Raw genomic sequence first — 24935 nt, 5'->3', positions numbered from 1 at the left:
TCTGCACCTCGTCTGGACATTTCCGGGCTTTGCCTCATATTGGGAGGAGATTTTTGTTTGACTGTGTGACATATTGGGACTTCCGCTTGAGTGTTCACCCCTGTCGGCACTGCTGGCTTTTGTGAAGGGGATACCCCCGGACATGCGCAAACTGGCTGCGCTCGTGTTGTTGCTAGCTATAAGGGTGGCCATGAAGTGGGGGCTGAGCACCCTGCCCCGGGCGACAGACGGCTTAAGTATGCTGCTATTGCCAGGAGCAGCTTACGAGCTAATGGGAACTTGTGTCAGTGCAGTCGTGACCCTGTGATATTTGGGACCCGCTAGAAGAATATTTGTGTAGCCACACACCAGCATAGACCGTAGACTGTGGATCTGTGTAATTCACTTATACTGAACCATAGAGTGTAGGTATGGCACCACTGCTGGAATGGTTTCCCCCTCACAGAGGCAAGAGGTGCGTGTTAGATTGCTCTTGTCAGATGCGATGTGCACGCACGCTTATACTGATTCAAATGCCAATGCTGATTGTTTGCTATCTATCATATTGTGTTGTTGTTAAACTTCTATACTTAAGGCGTTCCTCCTACCAATGGCATGGAATGACGCAATGGATTTGTAAGCGATGTCCATAGTATGTGATACTGTATGAGCATAGGAGGTAAAGTGTATACCACATAGAAATATCGGCAGCTTGGCCTCAGTATTGTAAGCAGTTGTTCCTGCATACTAAGGGTATGACCCCAGAGCCCAAGATGGCAGCTGTGAGGCTTTCAAAATGCTGGATACAAATGTATGAATACACATGTGTATCAGTTGAGTAGTGTGTAAAGCATGTAAACGGTTACTGTCTGCCTATGCTAATATAAGTCTGTATGAAGTTAATAAATTAAATATTTTTTTCTGTGGAAATTGGTTATATTGTGTTCCTAAAGTGCTTTGTAGTAAAATATATTAAATTGGCCTTTTAATTCAGTACATTCTGTTCCTTTTTCATAAGACAATAGCATATAAATGCATCAAATTAACAAAAATCACCAAATTTTTTCTCAACTTGACCTGAGCATTAACCGATCCTGATTACCTGCCATTTTAGCTCCGCCCCATTAATTAACATTAGCCACGCCCCTTCATTTGCCATGTTAGCCCCCCCCCCCCCGAAATTAAGATCTAGTGTGTCTACACTACACCTCTCATCATGTAACCAGTACTTAAGCCGCCAGTGTTCCTGGGTTGATGTGCGAGGTCTTTGTTTTGGAAGATGAGGCATGTCAGTTTTCTGTTGCAGGTGTTGAGATGGCTCTAAGCAACATGTGGTGGTTATTTCCAGGCTGTTTCGTTCTTCTGCAGGCCATGGCATCTTGCTTGGTCAAAGTCCTTATGCCCGGTGTTGCTGTTGGCAGACGTTTTGCCTGGAAAGTCTTGGTGGGGTGTGGGGGGGGGATGGAATTCTGTCGCTGGGCACTACCAGTGTTAATTGCTTTCCCTTTGTGCTGTGGTAGATCACGTGACCTCTGCCACTATAGGATTGTACCTGTGGACACTTTCAGGCTGTGGGACTAGTGCCACTGTGATATTAGTGGAGCAGAGAGCTACGTGCTGTGTTGTGGGGGCAGGGAGGAGCAGGTGGTGTGTAGTCCTAGCAGGAGTCTACACTACAGTCGTGCCTCCCTACTTCGACACTACCTCGGCTCTACACATTCCCTCCCTCTCTCCCTGGCAGACTCAGCTCAGCCCCGCTCTGGCGCCCTCCCCTGCGCCCTCCCCGCCTGCCTCACCCCTCTGCCCCTCCTCCGCGGCGGCGTCTATCAACCCCAAAGTTGCTTGTGTGTTGTGTCGGTGTTTGTGCTTTGCAGTGCAAACTCGTGGTTTGCCGGTAATTGTAATGTATTCTTCGCTTGAATTCGGAGTCTCTAAGCTGAGGAATGATCGCCATGCAGCGGACTGAGCACACGGCGAGCACTCCCTTCCCTTCTAAACAGGGGCACTCCCTCCTTTCACTCAACCTCTCTGTTTATTTTCTTCTCATTGGAAAAGAATGTCTCTCACCACATTCTGAGTGGGAGAGGAGACCCCACCCTGACTTAAGACCCTGGCTCCGTGGCATGCCTTCGCCCCCACCTCTCTCCAGCCCCCTACACTTGACGCCCAGCCCCGCGACGTGGCGCCCCGCCATGGCTGCGCCTCACTCTGGTACTTGGCTCACCTCAGTTAATGCATGCGAGCTGCAGGGCCCGTTCTACGAGCCCTCGGGCCCCTCGCCAACAGCCCTAGGTGCATACTCTGTCTCGGCTTCTCTCGCTCTCCATAAGACCTCTGAAGTGCACACCGGGCCTCCAATGCCCCGCATAGCTGACAAGTGCCTCGATGCTACGCCTTACACCTTTAACCAGCATTGGCTTTTTATGCAACTTAACATTGCATCTTGGGAGTGGGAGATTTTCTTTTAATATGGCAAATGGGGCCTCAAAAACAGAACGCAAAGCGCTGCTGGAACAAATCCAAGACCGACTGAAATTGCCACACATGGCATGGAGCCATTTTGGAACCATGCCAGGCCAGATCTACCTCTCCACCGTCCTAAAGTGGGTGCAAAGCACTGCCTGCAGGCGGCCTCTTCTCCTGCCCTGTGAGGCTCAGGCAGCCCCCCTTCCTCGGCTGCCTGTCCCCTCTCTCTACTGGCACGGTTAGGTGTGCACTCAGCTGCTTAACTGCGCCTTGATGCCTACGGGCAAAGTTGCGCTTTATAAATTCTATCTCAACTCAACTAACTCCTCTGCACCAGCTCTGGGAGGTGTGGGCCCGCCTACATGTCCCCGCTCCTCCTCTACCCCAAACCACGGAGGTGCAGGGAGCGCCTAGACGCCCCTCCTCTCCATCGACTCCAGCTCTGGCAGGAGCATACCCCGCCTCCCACCAACTTTGATTCTGGGCCAGAGCCAAACTTGGCCATTTTTTTTCTTTAACATTTTCAGTCAGAAGACAAGAATTCTCTGTGAGCTGGAACCTCGTCGATTCAACGAACTCGGGGAATAGGTTTCACACAAACCCGCTGTGCACATGTAGCTGCATTTCCTAGCGTTTCAGAGTTAGTACTGTTTGTTTAATTCAACATCAGAGCTTGGTATGGAGGATTTATTTCTGTATTTTTCATAGTTGTAAAATTCCACATGCTTTCAAGGCTAAGGGTATCCGGTTTGATTCCATGATTTTTTTTTAACTTTGAGCTTGTTGAGATCTATTTTTGGAAGCCCAGTTGCACATCTTCAAAGACAAAGAAAAAGTTATTAACTTGGGTTTTGAGATAGAATCACACCTCAAACCCAGCATTGCAGAGCAATGCCCGTCTTGCGGGGTGTGTCTTCTCTGCTGTGTTTTGTCTTTGTACCGAGGTGTCTGCGCGTGCACAGACTTAAGGGACGCGCCCTGCTGCGTCAGCCCCCCCCCCCCGGGGGTCACTGAAGTTCAGAATGGATGTTTGCTCACTCCATGTCACCATGGACCCTGTCTCCAGCTCTGAACTTTCCATCTGTAAGTCATCAGGTGTCTACCTCAAGACTGCAACACCCATAATTCGCATGTCACCACTCCCGATTTGGCCAGGTCACTGCCGGTGTTTTAAGCCCACAAACGTTGTTTTTAAATTGTTCGGCTTAAAATTATCCCCAACTGCAGCGCAAGTTAACAAGGCAATTTAATTGAGACAATTTTAGTGTTCCGATTTTCTATTTGGCTGTTCAAAAATGTTTACATGACCCAACCTCGATAATTTGTTGACCGTGTGAGAGAGGAGGGCCTTGAGGGCGTGGGCTTTCAACCAATTACTCTCCTCCCTCCTCAAAATAAGTTTTTTTCCCAATAATATCTTTATTTTTTTGTATGTTTATTTTTACTATTCCTTTCTCCATTATTGCAGCAGAGCAGAGGCATACATTTATTAAAGGAATAACCTAATCCTCCCACCCCCAAATGCACATGGACTTGTGAGGAAGAGAAGTGAGAGTTAAAATAACAACTAATAAAAGAAAGCGAGAAAACATACAAACTAAAATGGAATAAGGAGAATTGGGTGACGATTTTATCTTTTAATTCGAAGACAGAATTGTATTTATGTGATGTCTCCTCTGCGTAGGTAACTTGTCTTCACTTTTTTATGGAAATGTGAGCGCCCACTAGCAAGCAGTGCAGTAAAACTGTTCTGGGACGCTCTGGACGTATCTTGCACCCCCCCTGCACTGTGGACTCTGGAATAAAGAACATTGATTGCCTCCTACTCCAACTATTGCTTCCTGCCAAGAAGAATTGCATACTGGCTTCCCTAGCTGTACACTTCTGCTACCTTTCAAATGGATTAGTCCAACAAGATGGCAGAGAGTGTCTAAAAGCACATTCCAAGCCATGTGCAGAATGTATCCGGAAGCACCAACTTGTGAGTGGTGTACATATTTGGACTTTTTACAAGACAGGTAACCAAGTTCAGCAAGGTATGGTGATTTAGCAACAATAATAAGTAAGGGATGACAAGAATCATACATTGAAAATCCCACAAGCAGTAAAAAAGAGCATTAAAATAAACAATTGACTAACCTCAGGAAAGACACTGCAGAAAAACTCATGCCAGAGGACATCACCCTGATTCAACCTCACAAGATAGAATTTTCACTTCCATCGGGAGAACCAAAGACCTTTTACTTTAAGGTTCAGGTGAACGGAGGACTATCCAATTGACTTGTATTATCTGATGGACCTGTAATAAAATGGGGGATGATTTGGAAAATGTGAAAAGACTAGGCACTTATCTCATGAGCAAAATGAAGATTTCTGATTTTTGAATTAGTTTTGGTTTTATTGTGGAGAAAACTAATGCCCTAACATCAGTATGGATCTTGCAATACTCCCAAATGCTTACACTGATAACCTGAACTTTACAAACCCTTTAAGTTACAACAATGTGCTCAGTCTTACAAGTGATGGGGTTAGTTTCACTGAGCTCATAGAAAGACAGCAAATTTCTGGCAACCTGCTTTCTCCTGGCGGTGAATTTGGTGCTATACTGCAGTTTACTGTTTGTGTTGAACGAATTGCTTGGAGAAATGCTGCTTGTTTGTTAGTATATTCCATTTTTATTTTGCTGGAAATGGTAAAGTTGCGAGGACCATTTTACTAAACGATGGGACAACATGTATACAGTGAGCCATTAATATGATTAACCCTCTATTGGGCATCTTGTGCAGATACTAAGGGCCTGATTACGAGTTTGGTGGTGTGGGACTGGGACCAACAGGCCGCCGCCCGCTCCCACACGCCAAACCTGTGTGCGCACCTCCAGCCAGATTATGACTTTTTAAGTCGTTGGCGGAAGGTTCTTTGGCGTTGGGAACGTCAAAGGCAGTACCTGCACAGCATGGACTGGTGCTGTCCATGCCGTGCAGGAACTGAGGTGCCTGCACACAGGGGGGCACAACATGTGCACCCTGCATGCACCCCTTGGCCCAGAGGCAACAGGGAAGCCTGCCGGGCCCCTTTGTTTTCTCTCCGCATCCGTTTTCATGGAAGAGGAACTGCCACGAAAACCATGGTAGAGAGGAAACTTCTAATATGCATTGCGGGACCTTGGTGGTCCTACCAAGCTTCTTGTCGGCTCAAGACTGCAGCGCCTCCACCACGGATCTCTGATCCCTGGCGGTTGTGGTGGTACAATGGCGTTCTGACTGCCCAACTTGTAATGGGGCGATCGGCCACCAGTGTGGAGGTGGCTGGACTGCCGATGCAGCGCCACCGTGACTTTGGCAGTCCGTTGACTGCCAGACTCATAATCAGGCCCTAAGTGAAAACAATATTCAAACCATATTTGCTTTTTTAAAGCAATATCAGCCCTGACACCATGAATTAAAGGAACATTTTCCCAAATCTGCTGTCAGAGCACTTTCTGCAAATCTAGCAATATAATTAATTTGATTATCAATACCTATAACCCTTTATCTTCTGAGGTAGTCTTGGAAAACAGCAGCAGGAAGGACTGACCATAAGCTAGAAGACTATTTGCGAAAATGGTGAAAAGGGTGTAAAAGAAAGTCAAAGGAAGTGTGTTAACATATCAGCTAGAGATGAGGTGTAATTCAAAATGAGTATTACTGCTCACAAATTCCTAAAGAACGGTCAGGATGAAATCTTTAAAAATCAAGTTGTTGGGATTTACAGAGGAAGTGGAGGTTTTGTTACACTTAATTTTTTAATGTCACTGATAAAAAAATGGGCATTTCAATTACGAATGTCAGAATGGGAATGGAATGCTTGAATGTGGAGCTCGTACATGCCATGAAGGGCATATTGGTAGAGACTGTGAATGTAGAATAGATGACATGAATAGTGAGAATATGGATACTTTATGAAGAAATTTCTAATAATAGCGGGGAGTATATTTTTAGTGAGTTTGTATGTAACAGGATGGACAGTGTAAATGAAAAGTACTCTGGAAAGCTCTGTGAATGTTGCAACTTTATTTGTCCTAGAGCAATAGGCTTGGTCTGCGTAGGAAATGGAATTTGAAACTGTCCAGTCTGCGAGGACTTCCCTAACTTCAATGGCAGTGCCTTCAATTGCTCCCTGGATGCAACCAGTTCCATCATAGCAAATGGCCAATGATGTAATGGCCGTTAGACCTGTGTATGTGGGTGGTGTAAATGCAGGGATCCGAAATTCCAAGTAGTTCTCTGCGAGTCATGTGAGACGTGTCCTGGTGTTTGTGCTGGACACTAGGCATGTGTGCAGTGTAGAGCTTCCAATAAAGGAGAAAAATAAGATGCTTATGCAGAAGAGTGCATATATTTCACTTATATGACTGTAGAAAATTGGGACATGTTACCGCAGCCAGGCCTGAATGAATCTTTGACATACTGCAATGAGAAAGATGAGGACTATTGGTTCTACTTCGCATGGTATATCGATGCAAATAATGCAATCCATGCCCCTCATGGTAGACCAACCGCAATGCGCCAGTGGTCCTGACATAATTCCTAATGTTGCTGGGGCGGTGACTGGAATTGAATATTGCTTTCACTTGGAGCAAACCCAAATAATTATATTTGCAAAACACAGAACTGCACAGAATGTATAGCTGCATGCTACAGTAAAGTGCAGAAGTGATTACTTGGGAGACTTGCTGCACACTGAGTGGCATCAATCACATAAAGAAGTTGCAAACACAAGCAAATGCTACATTCTACGAAGGCTTATTACAATTTGCATCCTTCTTCAACTAATAAGCAGTCAACATTCCTTTGTATTTACATTATGTAGCAATGTCCTATTATGACAAACTTAATGACATTTGCTTGGGACACACTTGGGCTGCCTTCATTCAGTTTTACATTTAAGTCAAGGGAACACGTTCAACTGGAATCCAATCTTCTATGATTGAGTCTTCCAGCAGAAAGTATGTACTTTAACTATTGTTTTCAGATGGGTAGAACCCATGTTGATTCATTGGGCAAATTAAATACGAAGTGACAGATGATCAATCCAGGCTTACAACTTCTTGGGTTGTATACCTAAATAAACTTGCAGATAAATTGGATCTTGTCGCTAAAAGGCTTTGCCAATCTGTATCGTTTAAAGTGTTGAAGAATTGGATCTAGGAAGCAACATGTTAACTATTATTCGTTTAAGATGTGTGACTGGCAGCTAATTGGACACATCAAAATGTGGCTAAATGTGGTAAAAAAAGTGGCTACATCGTATAAAGGTACACCCCAGAGGTATTTGATACCTCTAATCGCTCAGGGTGAGACATGAGGGTAAGTCTTTTTTTATGTGTTTTGCTGCTGGACACTACCAAGTGGAGATTTGGGTTGAAGAACCTACAGTTTTCATGCTGGTGTTACCATTTATGTGGGTTCAAAACAGGATTCAAGTCATTTGATCTGTATTTATCCTTATCAAGACTAATATGCAGTGTTATCTTAGAGATTTTGGGAGCCCCAGACAAAACATATTTTGGGTGCACCGTACAGTATACATTTGATTTTTATCACCCATTTCAAGCCCACATAATGCCAAACAATATTACAGTTTGTGTTACATTTTAATACAGTCACACAAAAACAGTTGGAATCTGCCTTGCCGAGTTTGCTGAACATTCTAAGACAACACAGTTTTTAAGAGACGGAGCTAGAGGTAATGGAAGGCAGAAAGGGAGAGAGGTTCAGATAAAGAAATGTAATACAAAGCTGTCAAAAAGAGATAACGTTTAGGTTCGAGGCATATGGGCTGCAGATGGTACATTTATGAATAGATCGCCATCTGGTGTTGGGCTCGGATGATTGCACTTTGTTTTTCTTCTGGAGAAGTCTTTGTCGTCATAGGTGACTCCTCCTCTCGGTGTTAGTGCGCATGGGCATCGGCTCCATCCTTAGATTGTTTTTTTCCGCCATCGGGTTCGGATGAGGATCGAAGCGCTCCGGACCGACTTCAACAAAGAAGGTTATAACCGGCGCGTATTCCTTTCCAAATCGACGGTATCGTTATCGAACGCGACTTCACTCCATACTGACGCGATTCGAAGGACGACGACTACGAGAAACTCGACGTAGTCCAGCCCGGGGTCCATGGAAAGGACTCCATTCAAAAAATGTCCAACGTGTGGTGCTAAGTTCCCACACAAGGACCTACACGAAGTGTGCAACCTCTGCTTGTCCCCTGAACACGAATCCAGGGACTGTGAGGCCTGTGCAGCGTTCTCGTCAAAGTCGACGATTAGAAACCGTCGAGCCCGAAGACACGAGGTATCGAGAATGCAGTCACAAGCAATCCCGGAGCTGTTCGAGGACCAGCACCCAGAAGAGGAGGAAGAAGAGGCCGACGAGGCGGGGTCAGAAGCGGACGAGTCCGACGTCGAGGAAATCGACGTCCAACAAACCGTGAGTGACGACGTCCCTTTACCGAAAAACAGACCCCGCACGGTGTCGACCCCGCCCTCGAGCCCGGTCAGACAACCGAAAAAAGTTTCCAACGCCCCGCCTTCGAGCCCGGCAACGAAACAGAAACCGAAACACTCGGTCCCCCATCATAGTGGTTCCGGTTCCGATAAACCGACCACATCGACACCGAAGCACCAGGTCAAGGAAAGCTCGAAGTCGAAGCAGTCCATGTCGACACCGAAGCACGCTTCGGCGCCGAAAACACCCTCGACACCGGGGACATCTTCGATACCGAAGAAGTCGGATCCGAACAAAACTTCGGCACCGAAAATACAAATGGACATTTCAAAGAAAAAACACCTTTCGGAACCGAAAACTGCGGTACCGACACAGGAACACGGAACGGATCCTAAACAAAAGACTTTGTTTATTGACCCAAAGACTGGCAAGGTAGTCACAGAACTACCTAAAAAGAGGAAACATGAACATTTGGACGACAAGGCTCATCCAAAGAAGAGAACAATGGGGACGAATACAACTCCTCCCCCTTCTCCCAAACCTCACACACCATCTTCGCCTCTTCCTCACAATAGGCCAGATATTCCTCCCACACGTCCATCTACACCTACAACAGATGGAGAGAGTGACACAGGGGAGGGGGAACACCCTGGGGATGATGAGGACACAATCCCAGAGGAGGCAGACCCATGGGAGGAGTATAATGTGGGATCAGGTAATGATACCGACCTTGAGTCATATCCCTCAAAACCTTCACCTCCTGATGACAATACTGGGTTTGCACAACTCATTACTAGAGCAGCAACATTTCATAAGGTAGACCTACATACAGAACCTCTAGTACAGGACTTCTTATTAGAGACACTACCTACTGCACAAAAAACATCAGGAACACTACCAATGCTAAAAGGCCTTCTCAGTCATACATCAGAGATATTCAAAGACCCAGTGAGGGCTAGGGTATTGAACCCAAGAATTGATAAAAAATATAGGGCAGCTCCAAAAGACCCAATATACATTAAGGGACAAATTCCTCTAGACTCACTAGTGGTCACAAACGCTCGCAAGAGAGCAAACTCTTTATCTACAGGAGAAGCGCCACCTCCTGACAAAGAGTCTAAACTAATAGATGCCTCTGGCAAGAGAGTAGCATCTCAAGCGGCAAACAGTTGGCGCATAGCTAATACGCAAGCACTACTTGCAAGGTATGACAGAGCGCATTATGATGAGTTAGAAACACTCATCAAACATCTCCCTAAAGAACATCAAAAGAGAGCTGATCAACTTATACAAGAAGGGAAGTTAATTACTAACACTTCAATAAAGTGCGCCCTAGACGCGGCAGAAACTGCGGCAAGGTCGACAAATACAAGCATCATGTTAAGGAGACATGCATGGCTCAGAGTGTCAGGATTCAAACAAGAGGTACAAACCTCGTTACTTAACCAACCTTTTGATGGGAAAACACTTTTTGGCACAGGGACAGATGAGGCCCTAGAAAAAATGAAAAAGGATACAGAAACGGCTAAATCAATGGGAGCATTGCAACAGCCGACACAAAGAGGTTCCTTTCGTAGATCCACCTATAGAGGAGGATCCAAAAGTACAGGTACAAACCAACAGCAAACCTCTTTTACACCTACATCACCCAGAGGTAATTCTAGAGGTGGATACAGGGGTAACAACAACAAGGGTAGAGGTCGCGGAAACAACAACAACCGCAACTCTCCAACCCCAAAACAGTGACTTCATAGAGCTTCCCCCAGACCATATAACACCGGTAGGGGGACGCCTATCACAGTTCCTACCTGTCTGGGAAAACATCACATCAGACAAGTGGGTAAGACAAATTATCCAACATGGTTATTGCCTAGAACTCACAGCTACCCCACCAAACATCCCCCCCAAACAGCGTCCAATGAAACAAGATCACCTGACACTGTTAAAACAGGAAGTAATATCACTGCTAGAAAAGCATGCCATAGAGAAGGTTCCACAGCACCAACAGGGAACAGGAGTATACTCCCTATACTTCCTAATCCCCAAAAAGGACGGGTCTCTAAGGCCAATACTGGACCTAAGACCTCTCAACGCATACATAAATTCGGAACATTTCCACATGGTCACGCTCCAACAAGTACTTCCTTTACTGAAGAAAGGGGACTTTCTTTCTACACTGGATCTAAAAGACGCTTACTTTCATATCCCTATTCACAAAGCCCACAGGAAATACCTCAGGTTTGTGGTAGAAGGACAACATTATCAGTTCAAAGTCCTCCCATTTGGTGTCACGACGGCACCAAGGGTGTTCACAAAATGCCTGGCAGTGGTAGCAGCTCACCTAAGAAGACAACAAATTCATGTCTTCCCATACTTGGACGACTGGCTAATAAAAGCCAGGTCGCAAGAGGAGTGTTTGCAACACACACAAAAGACAATTCAGCTACTACACCAGCTAGGGTTCACGGTGAACTACACAAAGTCACACCTACAACCAAACAAAGTTCAACAATATCTGGGGGCTACCATAGACACAGAAAAAGCCAAAGTGTACCCCAACCCAATCAGAGTCCAAGCAATGCTTACAATCATTCAGAGATTTCAGCCACAACACTCACTAACAGCAAGAGTGTTCATGCAGCTATTAGGCATGATGTCATCCTGCATACTGCTAATACCATATGCAAAACTACAAATGCGTCCGCTACAAGAATGTTTAGCGACACAGTGGAATCAGGCTCAAGGACAGATTACGGATCTGGTGTTGGTAGACGACCGCACACACCGTTCTCTGAAGTGGTGGAACAGAACAAACATTACCAAGGGGCGGTCGTTCCTAGAGCCAATTCCACAGGTGACAATAACAGCAGACGCATCGCTCACCGGATGGGGAGCACATATGGACAAATACACAGTACAAGGAAGGTGGAGTGTGCAGGAAAGAACACTGCACATCAACTATCTAGAACTACTGGCAGTGTTTCTAGCATTGAAAGCCTTTCAGATACATGTTATCCACAAAGCAGTCCTGATCAGAACAGACAACATGACAGCAATGTATTATATTCAAAAACAGGGGGGGACGCACTCTCTCCAATTATCCAGACTAGCACAGGAAATTTGGAGATGGGCCATTCCTCAAAACATCTATCTGTTAGCCGAACACCTACCAGGAGTTCAAAACCAGATAGCAGACATCTTAAGCAGACAGTCGGAACAAATACACGAATGGGAACTGCACCAACAAATACTGCAGCCATTCTTCCAAAGATGGGGACAACCAGAGATAGACCTATTTGCCACTCATCAGAACGCAAAATGCCAAAGCTTCGCGTCCAGGTACCCACATCACCTGTCGCAGGGCAATGCGTTATGGATAAATTGGTCCAACAAATTTGCATACGCTTTTCCCCCTCTCCCACTAATCCCATTAGTGGTCAGGAAACTGCAACAACATTCAATGACCATGATACTAGTAGCACCCACGTGGGCAAGACAGCCGTGGTTCACCACGCTCCTGCAACTCTCACAAGTGCCACATCAAAAGCTACGAATTCTACCCATGCACCTTACACAGAACCATGGAGAAATAATGCACCCAGATCCAACTCAATTGAACTTAGCGATCTGGCTCCTGAAATCCTAGAATTTGGGTACTTAGATCTCCCCCCAAATTGCATGGAAATAATTAAACAAGCGAGACGTCCAACCACCAGAGCATGCTATGCAGCTAAGTGGAAGAGGTTTGCTATACACTGTACTAATAACAATATCAACCCTCTAGACGTATCAACAAGGGAGATTATTTGCTACTTGTTACACTTACAGCAATGTAATCTAGCGTACACATCTATCAGAGTACATCTAGCAGCTATAGCAGCATACCTACAAAACAGGCAGCGCATATCACTGTTCAGAGTACCAGCGATAAAAGCATTCATGGAAGGTCTTAAAAGAGTCATTCCACCAAGATTACCACCTTCCCCAGTCTGGAACCTCAACGTAGTACTCACCAGACTAATGGGGCCACCCTTCGAACCTATGCATAGGTGCGAAATACAATTCCTTACATGGAAGGTGGCATTCCTTATAGCCATTACCTCACTCAGAAGAGTAAGCGAGTTACAGGCATTAACAATACAAGAACCATTCCTACAGATACACCAGAATAAAGTGGTTCTTAGAACAAACCCAAAGTTCTTGCCTAAAGTAATTTCAGCATTCCACATCAATCAGCCAGTGGAATTACCAGTCTTCTTTCCAAAGCCACAGACGGTGGCAGAAAGGGCTCTACATACACTAGATGTTAAAAGAGCCATTTTGTACTACATAGAAAGAACACAAGACTTCAGGAAAACTAAACAACTATTTGTAGCATTTTCCCCAACACATAAGGGCAATCCTATCTCTAAAGCAGGCATCGCAAGATGGATTGTAAGATGTATACAAATATGTTACATTAAAGCAAAGAGAACATTAACTGTTCCTCCTAGAGCTCATTCCACAAGAAAACTAGGAGCATCTATGGCATTCTTAGGGAACATTCCCCTAGATGACATATGTAGAGCAGCAACTTGGTCTACACCACATACATTCACAAAGCACTACTGTGTTGATGTACAGGCTGCACAACAAGCCAGAGTGGGCCAAGCTGTATTAAAAACTCTATTTCAGACAGTTGCGACAGACACTGGTGACCACCGCTAGGGAGGTAACTGCTGTACAATCTATTCATAAATGTACCATCTGCAGCCCATATGCCTCGAACGGAATATGCTACTTACCAGTATGCATCTGTTCTTGGCATAGAGGGCTGCAGAGTGGTACATGCCCTCCCTGCCTCCCCGGAAACCTGTGTCTGTCCCAACATTATCTTATTTAGATACATTTACATGGGCATATCTTTATGTACTACACTACACTACTCCATCTAACCCTACTATGGCAAAACAATCTAAGGATGGAGCCGATGCCCATGCGCACTAACACCGAGAGGAGGAGTCACCTATGACGACAAAGACTTCTCCAGAAGAAAAACAAAGTGCAATCATCCGAGCCCAACACCAGATGGCGATCTATTCATAAATGTACCACTCTGCAGCCCTCTATGCCAAGAACAGATGCATACTGGTAAGTAGCATATTCCTTCTCCAGGGGGGGGGGGGCTTAAAAAGTGGGAGAAGGAGTTAATTGCCCACTTTGCCAATGCCTAAAAACCAGCTAGTATGTCAACATTGTTGTGTACAGACTTCAGAGCATTGAGCATTTGCCGCACAGAGACCAATATTAAAAAAAATATTTCTAGTGAACAAAGTTGGGTTATACGTGTGAATAACCTGATTTGTTTCAAATTGTTATTAATTAAATAAGACACACCGTGCAGTTTTTTATGTGGCACAGTTTGCACATTTCTGATTAGCATTTTTTACATAAAAAATAATGAATTATATTTTTTTAGGGAAGAACTAGAAATCTGATTCTGTGAGTAATGAACTCAGTGAATATTTTTGGTTAACGTGTGTCTGTCGAGAGGCAATTTTATTTTTGCAAAGATTTTTATTAACTGTGCAATAAAGTAACATTTGCAATTACAAAGAGCACTGCTTTAATTTCAATTGGTTGTATAATGTGCTCTATCGAACTCCGAAAAAAAAAAAAATAATCAATGTTGTCTAATTTCCACAATACTGTATGTAGTAGGACTGGCTTTTAGTCAGTTGGGTAGTATTAGAGTAATTCAATAGTAGATTTTCTAACTCACTACACTCTTTAGTTTTCTATGCAGATTCAAATAATTTATATTGCATATTAAATATTTTTTTCTTCCAAATTTATATAAATAGAATTGTGACATGAGGTTGTCAAACTATCTCTAATTTTTTGTCTTGCAAAGGCCCGATTATCGGTGCTTCTGTTGTTGTTTTTTCACACCTCAGGTGAATGATCCTTTTGGTTGAAAGATTCTTTTAGAGGCTTGGGATAAGACTAAGAAAGGGATCAAAGAGATATCAGACCCTTCATTCTTACGGGGTTCACATATCATTTTAAATCATGCATGTTGAGAATGGCGCCTTTATAATTGGTTGGTTTATCACAGTGTTGTGTCAAGTTGTTAGGTGATAAGAATGAAGTGAGTTCGCAGGTGACTGAGTCATATGGATAACAATATATTAGGTTGAAATCTGCTTGGAAGATGCTGTCAATAAAGGTTATTATTAGCACCCTATGGGCTTGCCAGTCAAGCACAATGCCTGATTTGGTGGCAATAACTATGGTTAGAAATCCAGAAAGGGAACATTCTGTCAGTTTCTAACATTCTTCCAATGTGCTGTGAACCCTTCGAGTGCACTGGGAGCAGTCGCTTTCTCTTACAAGAAGAGAAAGGAAAACAAGCATTTTAAAAGCCAATACGTCTGTGTTCACCTGCAGCCAGCCTCTGGCTTTGTCAGTTCTTATTTTCTCATGGTGTTTACAAAACTTAATTGCTCGGAAAGATTCTGGGCTCTTCAAAAAAATGAAAATGGCTTAAAGCAAAAATATTTTTGGTCTCAAAATGCACATATTGCCGTAGTAGTCCCTGACACTTACAGGAACTACTTTGTGTGAAGGTGCTCCTTGTGGAAGGGATGCTCATAGCTCATTCTGGAGAAGTAGTTGTATGGGTTTGAATAAGATATAAAACCCCCTATGATAACATGTATTTAATTTGTTAAAAAAATACAGGAATTCAAAGTGTTTTTATGGAGTCTGGTGCTGGTACTGCCAGGTTTGTCAAAGGCAAAGGCAGCCTAGTCTTGATTACACATCATGCCTCCTTCTGCCACCTCCTTATACTTATTGTCTCTTGATCTTCTTACTCTTGTAGATTCTCTTTCTTTCTTTTGTCACAATTTCACTACCTTTCTTTTCCTCATTCTTTCTCCTTTTTCTGCCCACTACCTTCACCCCCTGCACAAATTAAGTATTGATAAAAGCATAGGTGCATCCAACACTTTCCTTCTTAATTTTCTGGAACTTGACAGAACAGGACACTCATTGAGTAGCTGTGCGCTATATAAAATGTAAATCCAGTACTTGTATAGCACACGAATCACCCCCGAAGGGGTCTCAAGGCGCTGGGGGCCGTTGGGAAGATTAAGCGAGCTATTGCCCAGAGTCGCATGGTGCTGGTCAGACCCCTGCCGCCGGAGCTGGGGATCAAACCGTGATCCCCAGCGTCCAGTGTCAGTCGCCTGGCCGTGGCGCCACACCTCTCCCCATATAAATCTAATCATTCATTCATTCATTCATCACTCTTCTAACTCCTGTTCTGTAATATGTGGGTTGGAACTTTGCAGGTTTTGTTTACACTGATTAGGTGGGTATGTGTAAAGTAGGCGGGTATGTGTGTTTATTCCTGCCTGCGCCTGTATGGTGGGAAGTAATTCAGCAGTCAGCTGGAATGCACATGAATCGAGTTGTCTTTGCTGTGGTCGTCTCTCACCCCTGCTTGTTACTGTAAATTGTGCTGTCCTTACTTGCGAGTCCGGGGATTAATGTGGTCTGCCATGTGGGGCTCTACATACATTCAGAGTAATTTATTCCTTGTTTTTTTTCTTCTTTCCAGCTTCTTTCACAATGGCAACCATCCACGAAATTCTGTGCAAGCTCTCCCTTTTAGGAAATGTAAGTAGCACATATGGAAGGAAACTTGTGCAAGCATGGCGTAGCAGGACTATCAGAGGGAGACACAGAGGCCCTTGTGTTGGAGCACCTGTCATGTCCTAGAGGCGGGGTACTATAATAGAAGGTTTCAGCTAGTTACCCCAGTCTTTCATGAAGCAGGTTGTGTGGTCTAGCTGTGGGGTTTACATGTTGCGTGTGGTGCTGTTGTCCAAAATGTGAGTAGTGTCTCCTTCCCAGGCATGTCTGTACACTCAGGGGTGTAGCAAAGGATTCACAGGCGTTTGTGTACTCAAGGAAATGGGCCCCCACTCCTAACTAGAGTAGTAAAATATAGCCATAATTAAACATAGTGACCCTTAAAGGCCTTTGGCCGGATGTATGACGTTACAACGCATACTTTTACCACGCATACCTTTACAACGCGGTTTTTACCACGCATACTATTACAACGTATATCGCTTAGAGGTGCTGGACACTAGGGAAGGTGTTGCATAGAAAATTAAACGTATTCCCTATCCTAGAGCGCCCCCCAGCGCAATGCGTTGTAATGGTATGCGTGGTAATACCTGCGTTGTAATGGTAGTGCGTTGTAAAAATTTCGTTGTAAACGTTACATACCCTAGGGCCTGATTCACAGAACTAACTTAAGACAAAATCCTAAACTTACTACCATTTTGGTATTCACAGAAGGCACTTACTCATTTTGGTATTCACAGAAGGCACTTACTCATTTTGGTATTCACAGAAGTTAGGAGTCCTAACTTTAGGACTGCTAAATGCCTTCTCTGAATACTGAAAGTCTTAAAGTTAGGAATGTTCTCAGTTTAGGAGTCGTAAAGTTAGGAGTCCTAACTTTACTGCTCCTAAATTGCTCCTAAACACTTAGTACTTTGCACCAGAAGTGACTTTGCATCCCAAATGTGATTCTGCTCATAAATTCGATTTGTGCTCCTTGGTGTTTCGACACTGATGCTGATGATGCACCAATGAGGATTTGGCTTCTCAATGTGCTATGTGTGATATTTTACATAGGCAGATGCAGTCGGAGGCTTTCTGACCAACATCGTAGGTTTCAAATACGTCAGCCTTATTATGATAAAGGCTGTAGGAACTGAAACCGGCCTGTCGGGCTGACTGGCTTCCGACAGGCTTTCCGATATGAAAAGCCTGTCAGAAAGTGACTTTAGGGACCCCTAGCAGGGCCCCCATGTCTCTGCAGGCTCCGGTTGGGGGCTTAGGGAGCACCTATGGTGACCCCTGCAAATCCCTGCTCTGTGTGGCAGGCACTCTGCCTGCCACGTGGTGCAGGGATTTACACATGCTTCCATTTCTCCATGGGAGATTGTGCTACGGCCGGTTTACGGCTGCAGCACAAGCTCCCATAGGGAAATGGGAGTATGCGGTTGCACCATGTGCTGTTGCATTGTAATGGTGCTGTTGAGACTGCCGAACAGAGATTGTCTGGTCCCGAGACTGCAGCGAGGTCCGCCCGACATCGTAATTAGACTCTTAATGTGACAGCTTACTACTACATTTTTTCTGTACAGTTATTTACACCTATGAGTGAGTTGCACATATAACAATGTTTTGCACACAAACAGGATTTTTTCTCCTACATGTGTTTTCACACTTCTGTTAATTTTGTACCAGCGGTGATATTTTGCACTTGAATGCAATTTTCCTCCTAGAAATAATTTGTGTTCCTAAAAGTTTTTTACACTGCTGATGTGTTGCACAAAGTGTGATTTTGCTCATAAGTGTGATTTTGCACTAATTAATATATTACTTTGTCCAACATATGATGCCACAATCCTACTTATTGTGCACCTAAAAGTGCTTTGCGCCTAGAAGTTCGTGTGCATCTAAAAGTGTTTTATACGTGTAGGTGATTTTTACTCATAAATTCAATTTTTGCAACTAAATTTGAGTTATCACATAACTTTGATGCCCCAAATGTTCTCCTCATTCATGATGATGCTGATGTGGCACCAATAGGGATTTTTCATCTTAACTGGTGCAGTCCAAATATGAAGTCATAGTGATGCACATCTACTTTCATATTACTTTCATATTTTCTCACTTTACTGACCTATATCGTAGAACGGAATATTATGGCTTGTCCACACTGAATATGCTTCTCAAGAGCAAGCGCTTACAACATTTTAACATCAACTCATTATGGTAACCTAGAATAGAGAAAAGAGATGCGTATCAGCTCAAACTCGAGGGTGCACATAAGAACACCTGAGTTACTCTACTCCCACTTGACCTATCCAATTCTACCCTCAATTGACATTGAGCCACAAGGCCTTAATCATTGACAAATGCCATGGTCTCCGAGTGGACTCAATTAAAACTGACCTGCTTTTTTTCTCTTTTTTCTCTTATTAAGGAGCTAACCTTCTGAACCAATACACTGTGATGTTTCTTTTTAGCAGCAAAGCGCACACACCCCTTAATGTACAAATATACGATCTCTGCTTATCATAATTAGAAATGTGAGTTACACTTCATACTTATGAAAAGAAGAAGGTTTCTCTCCTCAGATATCAACCTCCATATCTTCACGACACTCACTGCCACCCCTCGCTACATTCTTCCTTTATCAACCAACTTCCTGGTCCAGTCCAAATACACCAGAAGAACAACGCACAAACTGAACCTTCACAAAAGCGCTTTACATTGGTTGTGTGATTATTCATGTCATACTGCATTACAACCACTTGCTATTGGCCAGAGCACAACTCTCTGAATCAAACTAAAGTTGAGTCATTTGCATGGGATGATGCACAGACTGCAAATCTTTACCTTCCCCAGGAGAGGAGTGCTCTCCCAACCATCCCTTTACATCACATTCTGCAAATCTAATTTTTCTATTCCCAAAACACACAACAAACCTAATGCTTTGGAGCATTCCTCCATGCTTATTGCCTCCACTGTGCCCCGCACACCTCAATACCCTGAGATTACCGGTCCAACTCTACATCCTATTATTAGGATAAGCACCTCCTCTCAGTCAAATTACTTATCTGCTACTCACCACAACAAACCTGCCCTCTGGAAGTTCTCCTGCTATTTCCATATCTGTCCCCATCTAAGACTTTGACATTGCTGCTATTGCACTCGTGGAAGCATGGTTCTGCTTACCCTGCATCCCACTAGGAAACAACACCCCCCTCCCCCTCAACCTCAGAGCAGGGGGCTTCCCCTGAATGCACTGCAGAGCGACTGGTGTAGGACCCTTGCATGCTGGTCAACTGATCTTCCAGGGAAAGGAAGGCGGTCCTTAATATGGGTTGGTTGTCGAGGGATAATTTGAGTCCCCTGGTTTACATACTCCAACTCCTGTTTTATGCATGCTTGGAGAGTGGTGAATTGCCTTGTGATTTGCTGCATTTTCTTACCAGTGCCATTGTGTATGATCTTTCAAAGAAGTCTCTAGATTGGGAAAGGATTTTTAGACTGTAACTCTAATTAGAAAATCGTGTTTGGTGATTGCATTCACTGTAGGGCCATCCCAGACACAGTAACAGCGCCTAGGAAGGGACAGTTCTTCCAAACATGCAGTTGAGTGTGCCTCATGAGCTGGAAGACGGGCATGATTTGGGGCGTGGTAGCACACAGTGGAGCTGTTGCTAATACTTAAGCCATGTTTTTGTCTTTTTAGGAAGAGGTTCATCATACGGCGTATGGATCCCTCAAGGGGGCACCAAACTTTGATGCAGAAAAGGATGCGGCTGCCCTTGAAGCTGCCATCAAGACCAAAGGTAGGGGCCTTGAGAGTGCTGCTTGATGAAGTGCTATGCTTGTAGATTGCAGCTGAGCTGAAGTGCAGCTCACCATGACACCTTGAGGATCTAGACTCTAGAGAATGTGCTTGGCTGTGCAAACTCAACAGGTGGTAGCTAAGTACCAGACTGAGACTTTGATAGATTACATTCTGACACTGAAGACTGAAAACCTATAAATGGAGTTTGGCCTTATCACAGCAATCCTTTTCCTGTGTCAGCAAAGACGCATCTTCACCAAAGGGAGCATTACAACTTTAAGAGCAAAACACTAATCACATGTTAGACACATGATTCCCAGTAAAAGACCAGTCTCCAGTAGAAGGCCAAGAATATCAATTCTTGAATGTCCGCAGGCCCTGCTGGGGGTTCTGTTGCCCTGAGTATAGGGGACCGTAGGTTCTCAAGACATGAATAACTTGGTATATACTGTGGGCCTGCATGACTTAGGGAGCACTAGGAATAGGTGACCTCGGGTACACACTACATGGATGTGATCTCATGTGGATTGGGAATGGGTGCCTCGTTGTGCTAGAGGCATGGGTGATCTGGGTTGACTAGTCACCCATAACATATTAATGAGAGCGCTCACGCAGCCTGCTTTCTTGCGCTGCTGCTGGATGAGTCCTCCCTAACACCACAGTCCTGTTACCTCACTGATCCTGGGATCAGCTGCAAGGTTTGCATCTCTCATGTCATCTCAGCTTGGCTGATGCTGTTGCAGCTGACCGTCATTCACCTTCTGAGAGTCCGGAAACTCCTTCCAAGCTCACCCATCGTTTCATCCATGTCTCTGTTTTCACTCTGATGACCAAGGGTCTGAGACCCTAGCAAACACATACCTTTAGGCACACTCTTTCCCTGCCACCCCACACAACCACAGGCACCTTGTTGTTTCCTGTAGTGTCAATGCCACAGTCCTGATTGTTTGCACTCTTGAAGTTTGCCTAGTTTTGTCTTTTACCCAGAAACCTCCCTGAACCCCCTTCAGACAGGGCTGGTTCATAATTGAATGCCATTAAACTAGAGGAAGGCTGGTTTCGTAGATATCTGTGTGTATGCTTCTACCTATCTGTGCTTGCTGAAAAGTGGAGCTTAGAGAACCGAACATTGAAGGACGTTAATGGCACCCATATCCCAATGCAAGAGACATCCTTTTACAGGTAGGGCATGTCTTGTATTGGTATAGGCTGGGTGTCTGGCGCAGGAGGTGCGTTGTGAAGTACCTGATCCCCCCTTCATGGGTTGAGTACATGCGGCTCAGTCAGTGGTGAGTGGTCAGTTGTCATTTTCCTTGTCTACGGAGGTGTCTGGCCAGTGCCTTCAAAGCACCCTCATGAGCCATTGTGACTTATTTATGGCTTGAGTATCCATGGCCCATTGAAGGACCCCAGGGTGAGTTACTCGTGCCCACCACCGCTACAGTCATGTGGGTTACTTGAGCTGTGCCCTGCTCTAGTTTGAGACAACTTGTTGAAAGCGGTGGCAGTGGCAAGACTACAGGGCAAGGCAAGATGCCACCTGAGCTATAGTCTGTCTCACAGCCACAGCAGCTCACTGGAAGTTCCACTTTCTCCTGCTGTGGGAATGTTGGTGAGCGCCAGGGCTGGTCGCGATATTTCAGACACTTTTTTTCCAAAAAGATTTCAGAAACCTGTTTGCTTTTTCCAGGCACCTGCGTTCTGTTGGGGTTTGTTTCTCGCTGCACGGCAGAAGTCTTATGCTATGCCATTTACACAGCCATCTTCCCATTCTCATTTGCTGCCATAACTTGCGGCCAGTTTCGATCCCCTTGTTCCTTTATAAGACCCAAAAGAAAAAACACATCACACGCATTCAATGTTCCAGGTCTCTGAATTGTTTTTAGTTCTGTCATCTCGCCGAAACGTATTATTTCAAGTTGTCTTTTTGCCAGTCTCTGTTGACCTAATTAAATCAGTCTTTTTATTTGCACTTACAAGTGTTTGCCAGCGCGCCTCTTGCTGGCACAGTGTGTGCCGCGCGCTCTGTTCCAGGGGTTTTATGAGCACGCGCTGCGGTGCCCCTGTTGACAGTAGGCACTGCAGACCAGTGCTGTGGGGGCTCTGCAGTGTCTCTGCTGGGGGTAGGCGCTGCAGACCAGTGCTGTGGGGGCACTGCAGTGCCCCTGTTGACAGTAGGCACTGCAGACCAGTGCTGTGGGGGCTCTGCAGTGTCTCTGCTGGGGGTAGGGACTGCAGACCAGTGCTGTGGGCTCTGCAGTGTCTCTGCTGGTGGTAGGCACTGCAGACCAGTGCTGTGGGCTCTGCAGTGTCTCTGCTGGTGGTAGGCACTGCAGACCAGTGCTGTGGGGGCTCTGCAGTGTCTCTTCTGGGGGTAGGCGCTGCAGACCAGTGCTGTGGGGGCTCTGCGGTGTCTCTGCTGGTGGTAGGCACTACAGACCAGTGCTGTGGGCTCTGCAGTGTCTCTGCTGGTGGTAGGCGCTGCAGACCACTGCTGTGGGGGCTCTGCAGTGTCTCTGCTGGGGGTAGGCGCTGCAGACCAGTGCTGTGGGCTCTGCAGTGTCTCTGCTGGTGGTAGGCACTGCAGACCAGTGCTGTGGGGGCTCTGCAGTGTCTCTGCTGGTGGTAGGCACTGCAGACCAGTGCTGTGGGCTCTGCAGTGTCTCTGCTGGGGGTAGGCACTACAGACCAGCGCTGTGGGGGCTCTGCAGTGGCTCTGCTGGGGGTAGGACCAGTGCTGTGGGCTCTGCAGTGTCTCTGCTGGTGGTAGGCACTGCAGACCAGTGCTGTGGGGGCTCTGCAGTGTCTCTGCTGGTGGTAGGCACTGCAGACCAGTGCTGTGGGCTCTGCAGTGTCTCTGCTGGGGGTAGGCACTACAGACCAGTGCTGTGGGCTCTGCAGTGTCTCTGCTGGTGGTAGGCGCTGCAGACCAGTGCTGTGGGCTCTGCAGTGTCTCTGCTGGTGGTAGGCACTGCAGACCAGTGCTGTGGGCTCTGCAGTGTCTCTGCTGGTGGTAGGCACTGCAGACCAGTGCTGTGGGGGCTCTGCAGTGTCTCTGCTGGTGGTAGGCACTGCAGACCAGTGCTGTGGGCTCTGCAGTGTCTCTGCTGGTGGTAGGCACGGCAGACCAGTGCTGTGGGGGCTCTGCAGTGTCTCTGCTGGTGGTAGGCACTGCAGACCAGTGCTGTGGGGGCTCTGCAGTGTCTCTGCTGGGGGTAGGGACTGCAGACCAGTGCTGTGGGCTCTGCAGTGTCTCTGCTGGGGGTAGGCACTACAGATCAGTGCTGTGGGCTCTGCAGTGTCTCTGCTGGGGGTAGGCACTACAGACCAGCGCTGTGGGGGCTCTGCAGTGGCTCTGCTGGGGGTAGGCGCTGCAGACCAGTGCTGTGGGCTCTGCAGTGTCTCTGCTGGGGGTAAGCCTGCAGACCAGTGCTGTGGGCTCTGCAGTGTCTCTGCTGGTGGTAGGCACTGCAGACCAGTGCTGGGGGCTCTGCAGTGTCTCTGCTGGTGGTAGGCACTGCAGACCAGTGCTGTGGGCTCTGCAGTGTCTCTGCTGGGGGTAAGCCTGCAGACCAGTGCTGTGGGCTCCGCAGTGTCTCTGTTGACGGTAGGCGCTGCAGACCAGTGCTGTGGGCTCTGCAGTGTCTCTGCTGGGGGTAGGCGCTGCAGACCAGTGCTGTGGGGGCTCTGCAGTGCCCCTGTTGACAGTAGGCACTGCAGACCAGTGCTGTGGGCTCTGCAGTGTCTCTGCTGGGGGTAGGCGCTGCAGACCAGTGCTGTGGGCTCTGCAGTGTCTCTGCTGGTGGTAGGCACTGCAGACCAGTGCTGTGGGGGCTCTGCAGTGTCTCTGCTGGTGGTAGGCACTGCAGACCAGTGCTGTGGGCTCTGCAGTGTCTCTGCTGGTGGTAGGCACTGCAGACCAGCGCTGTGGGCTCTGCAGTGTCTCTGCTGGGGGTAGGCACTACAGACCAGTGCTGTGGGCTCTGCAGTGTCTCTGCTGGGGGTAAGCCTGCAGACCAGTGCTGTGGGGGCTCTGCAGTGTCTCTGCTGGGGGTAGGCACTACAGACCAGTGATGTGGGCTCTGCAGTGTCTCTGCTGGGGGTAGGCACTGCAGACCAGTGCTGTGGGGGCTCTGCAGTGTCTCTGCTGGTGGTAGGCACTGCAGACCAGTGCTGTGGGCTCTGCAGTGTCTCTGCTGGTGGTAGGCACTACAGACCAGCGCTGTGGGGGCTCTGCAGTGGCTCTGCTGGGGGTAGGCGCTGCAGACCAGTGCTGTGGGCTCTGCAGTGTCTCTGCTGGGGGTAAGCCTGCAGACCAGTGCTGTGGGCTCTGCAGTGTCTCTGCTGGTGGTAGGCACTGCAGACCAGTGCTGTGGGCTCTGCAGTGTCTCTGCTGGTGGTAGGCACTGCAGACCAGTGCTGGGGGCTCTGCAGTGTCTCTGCTGGTGGTAGGCACTGCAGACCAGTGCTGTGGGCTCCGCAGTGTCTCTGTTGACGGTAGGCACTGCAGACCAGTGCTGTGGGCTCTGCAGTGTCTCTGTTGGTGGTAGGCACTGCAGACCAGTGCT

General features: G+C 46.5%; 1 protein-coding gene and 1 pseudogene across 1 annotated transcript in view; both read left to right on the top strand.

The window, feature by feature from the left end:
* Nucleotides 1-6551, top strand: part of LOC144823603 (integrin beta-1-B-like) — a 33301-nt pseudogene extending 26750 nt beyond the window's left edge.
* ANXA2 (annexin A2) overlaps nucleotides 1-24935 on the top strand; it is an 86088-nt gene that overhangs the window by 21210 nt on the left and 39943 nt on the right. Inside the window, exons 2-3 of the mRNA XM_078680820.1 lie at nucleotides 16540-16598; nucleotides 20266-20365. Of these exons, the coding sequence (XP_078536946.1) occupies nucleotides 16551-16598; nucleotides 20266-20365 (148 nt within the window). The 5' untranslated portion in view covers nucleotides 16540-16550. The remainder of the gene's footprint in view (nucleotides 1-16539; nucleotides 16599-20265; nucleotides 20366-24935) is intronic.

Source organism: Lissotriton helveticus, chromosome 3_1, assembly GCF_964261635.1.
Source record: "Lissotriton helveticus chromosome 3_1, aLisHel1.1, whole genome shotgun sequence".
In the NCBI taxonomy this organism is placed as follows: domain Eukaryota; kingdom Metazoa; phylum Chordata; class Amphibia; order Caudata; family Salamandridae; genus Lissotriton; species Lissotriton helveticus.
The sequence above is the reverse complement of the archived record's forward strand: the minus strand, read 5'-3'. Positions and strand labels throughout refer to the sequence as shown.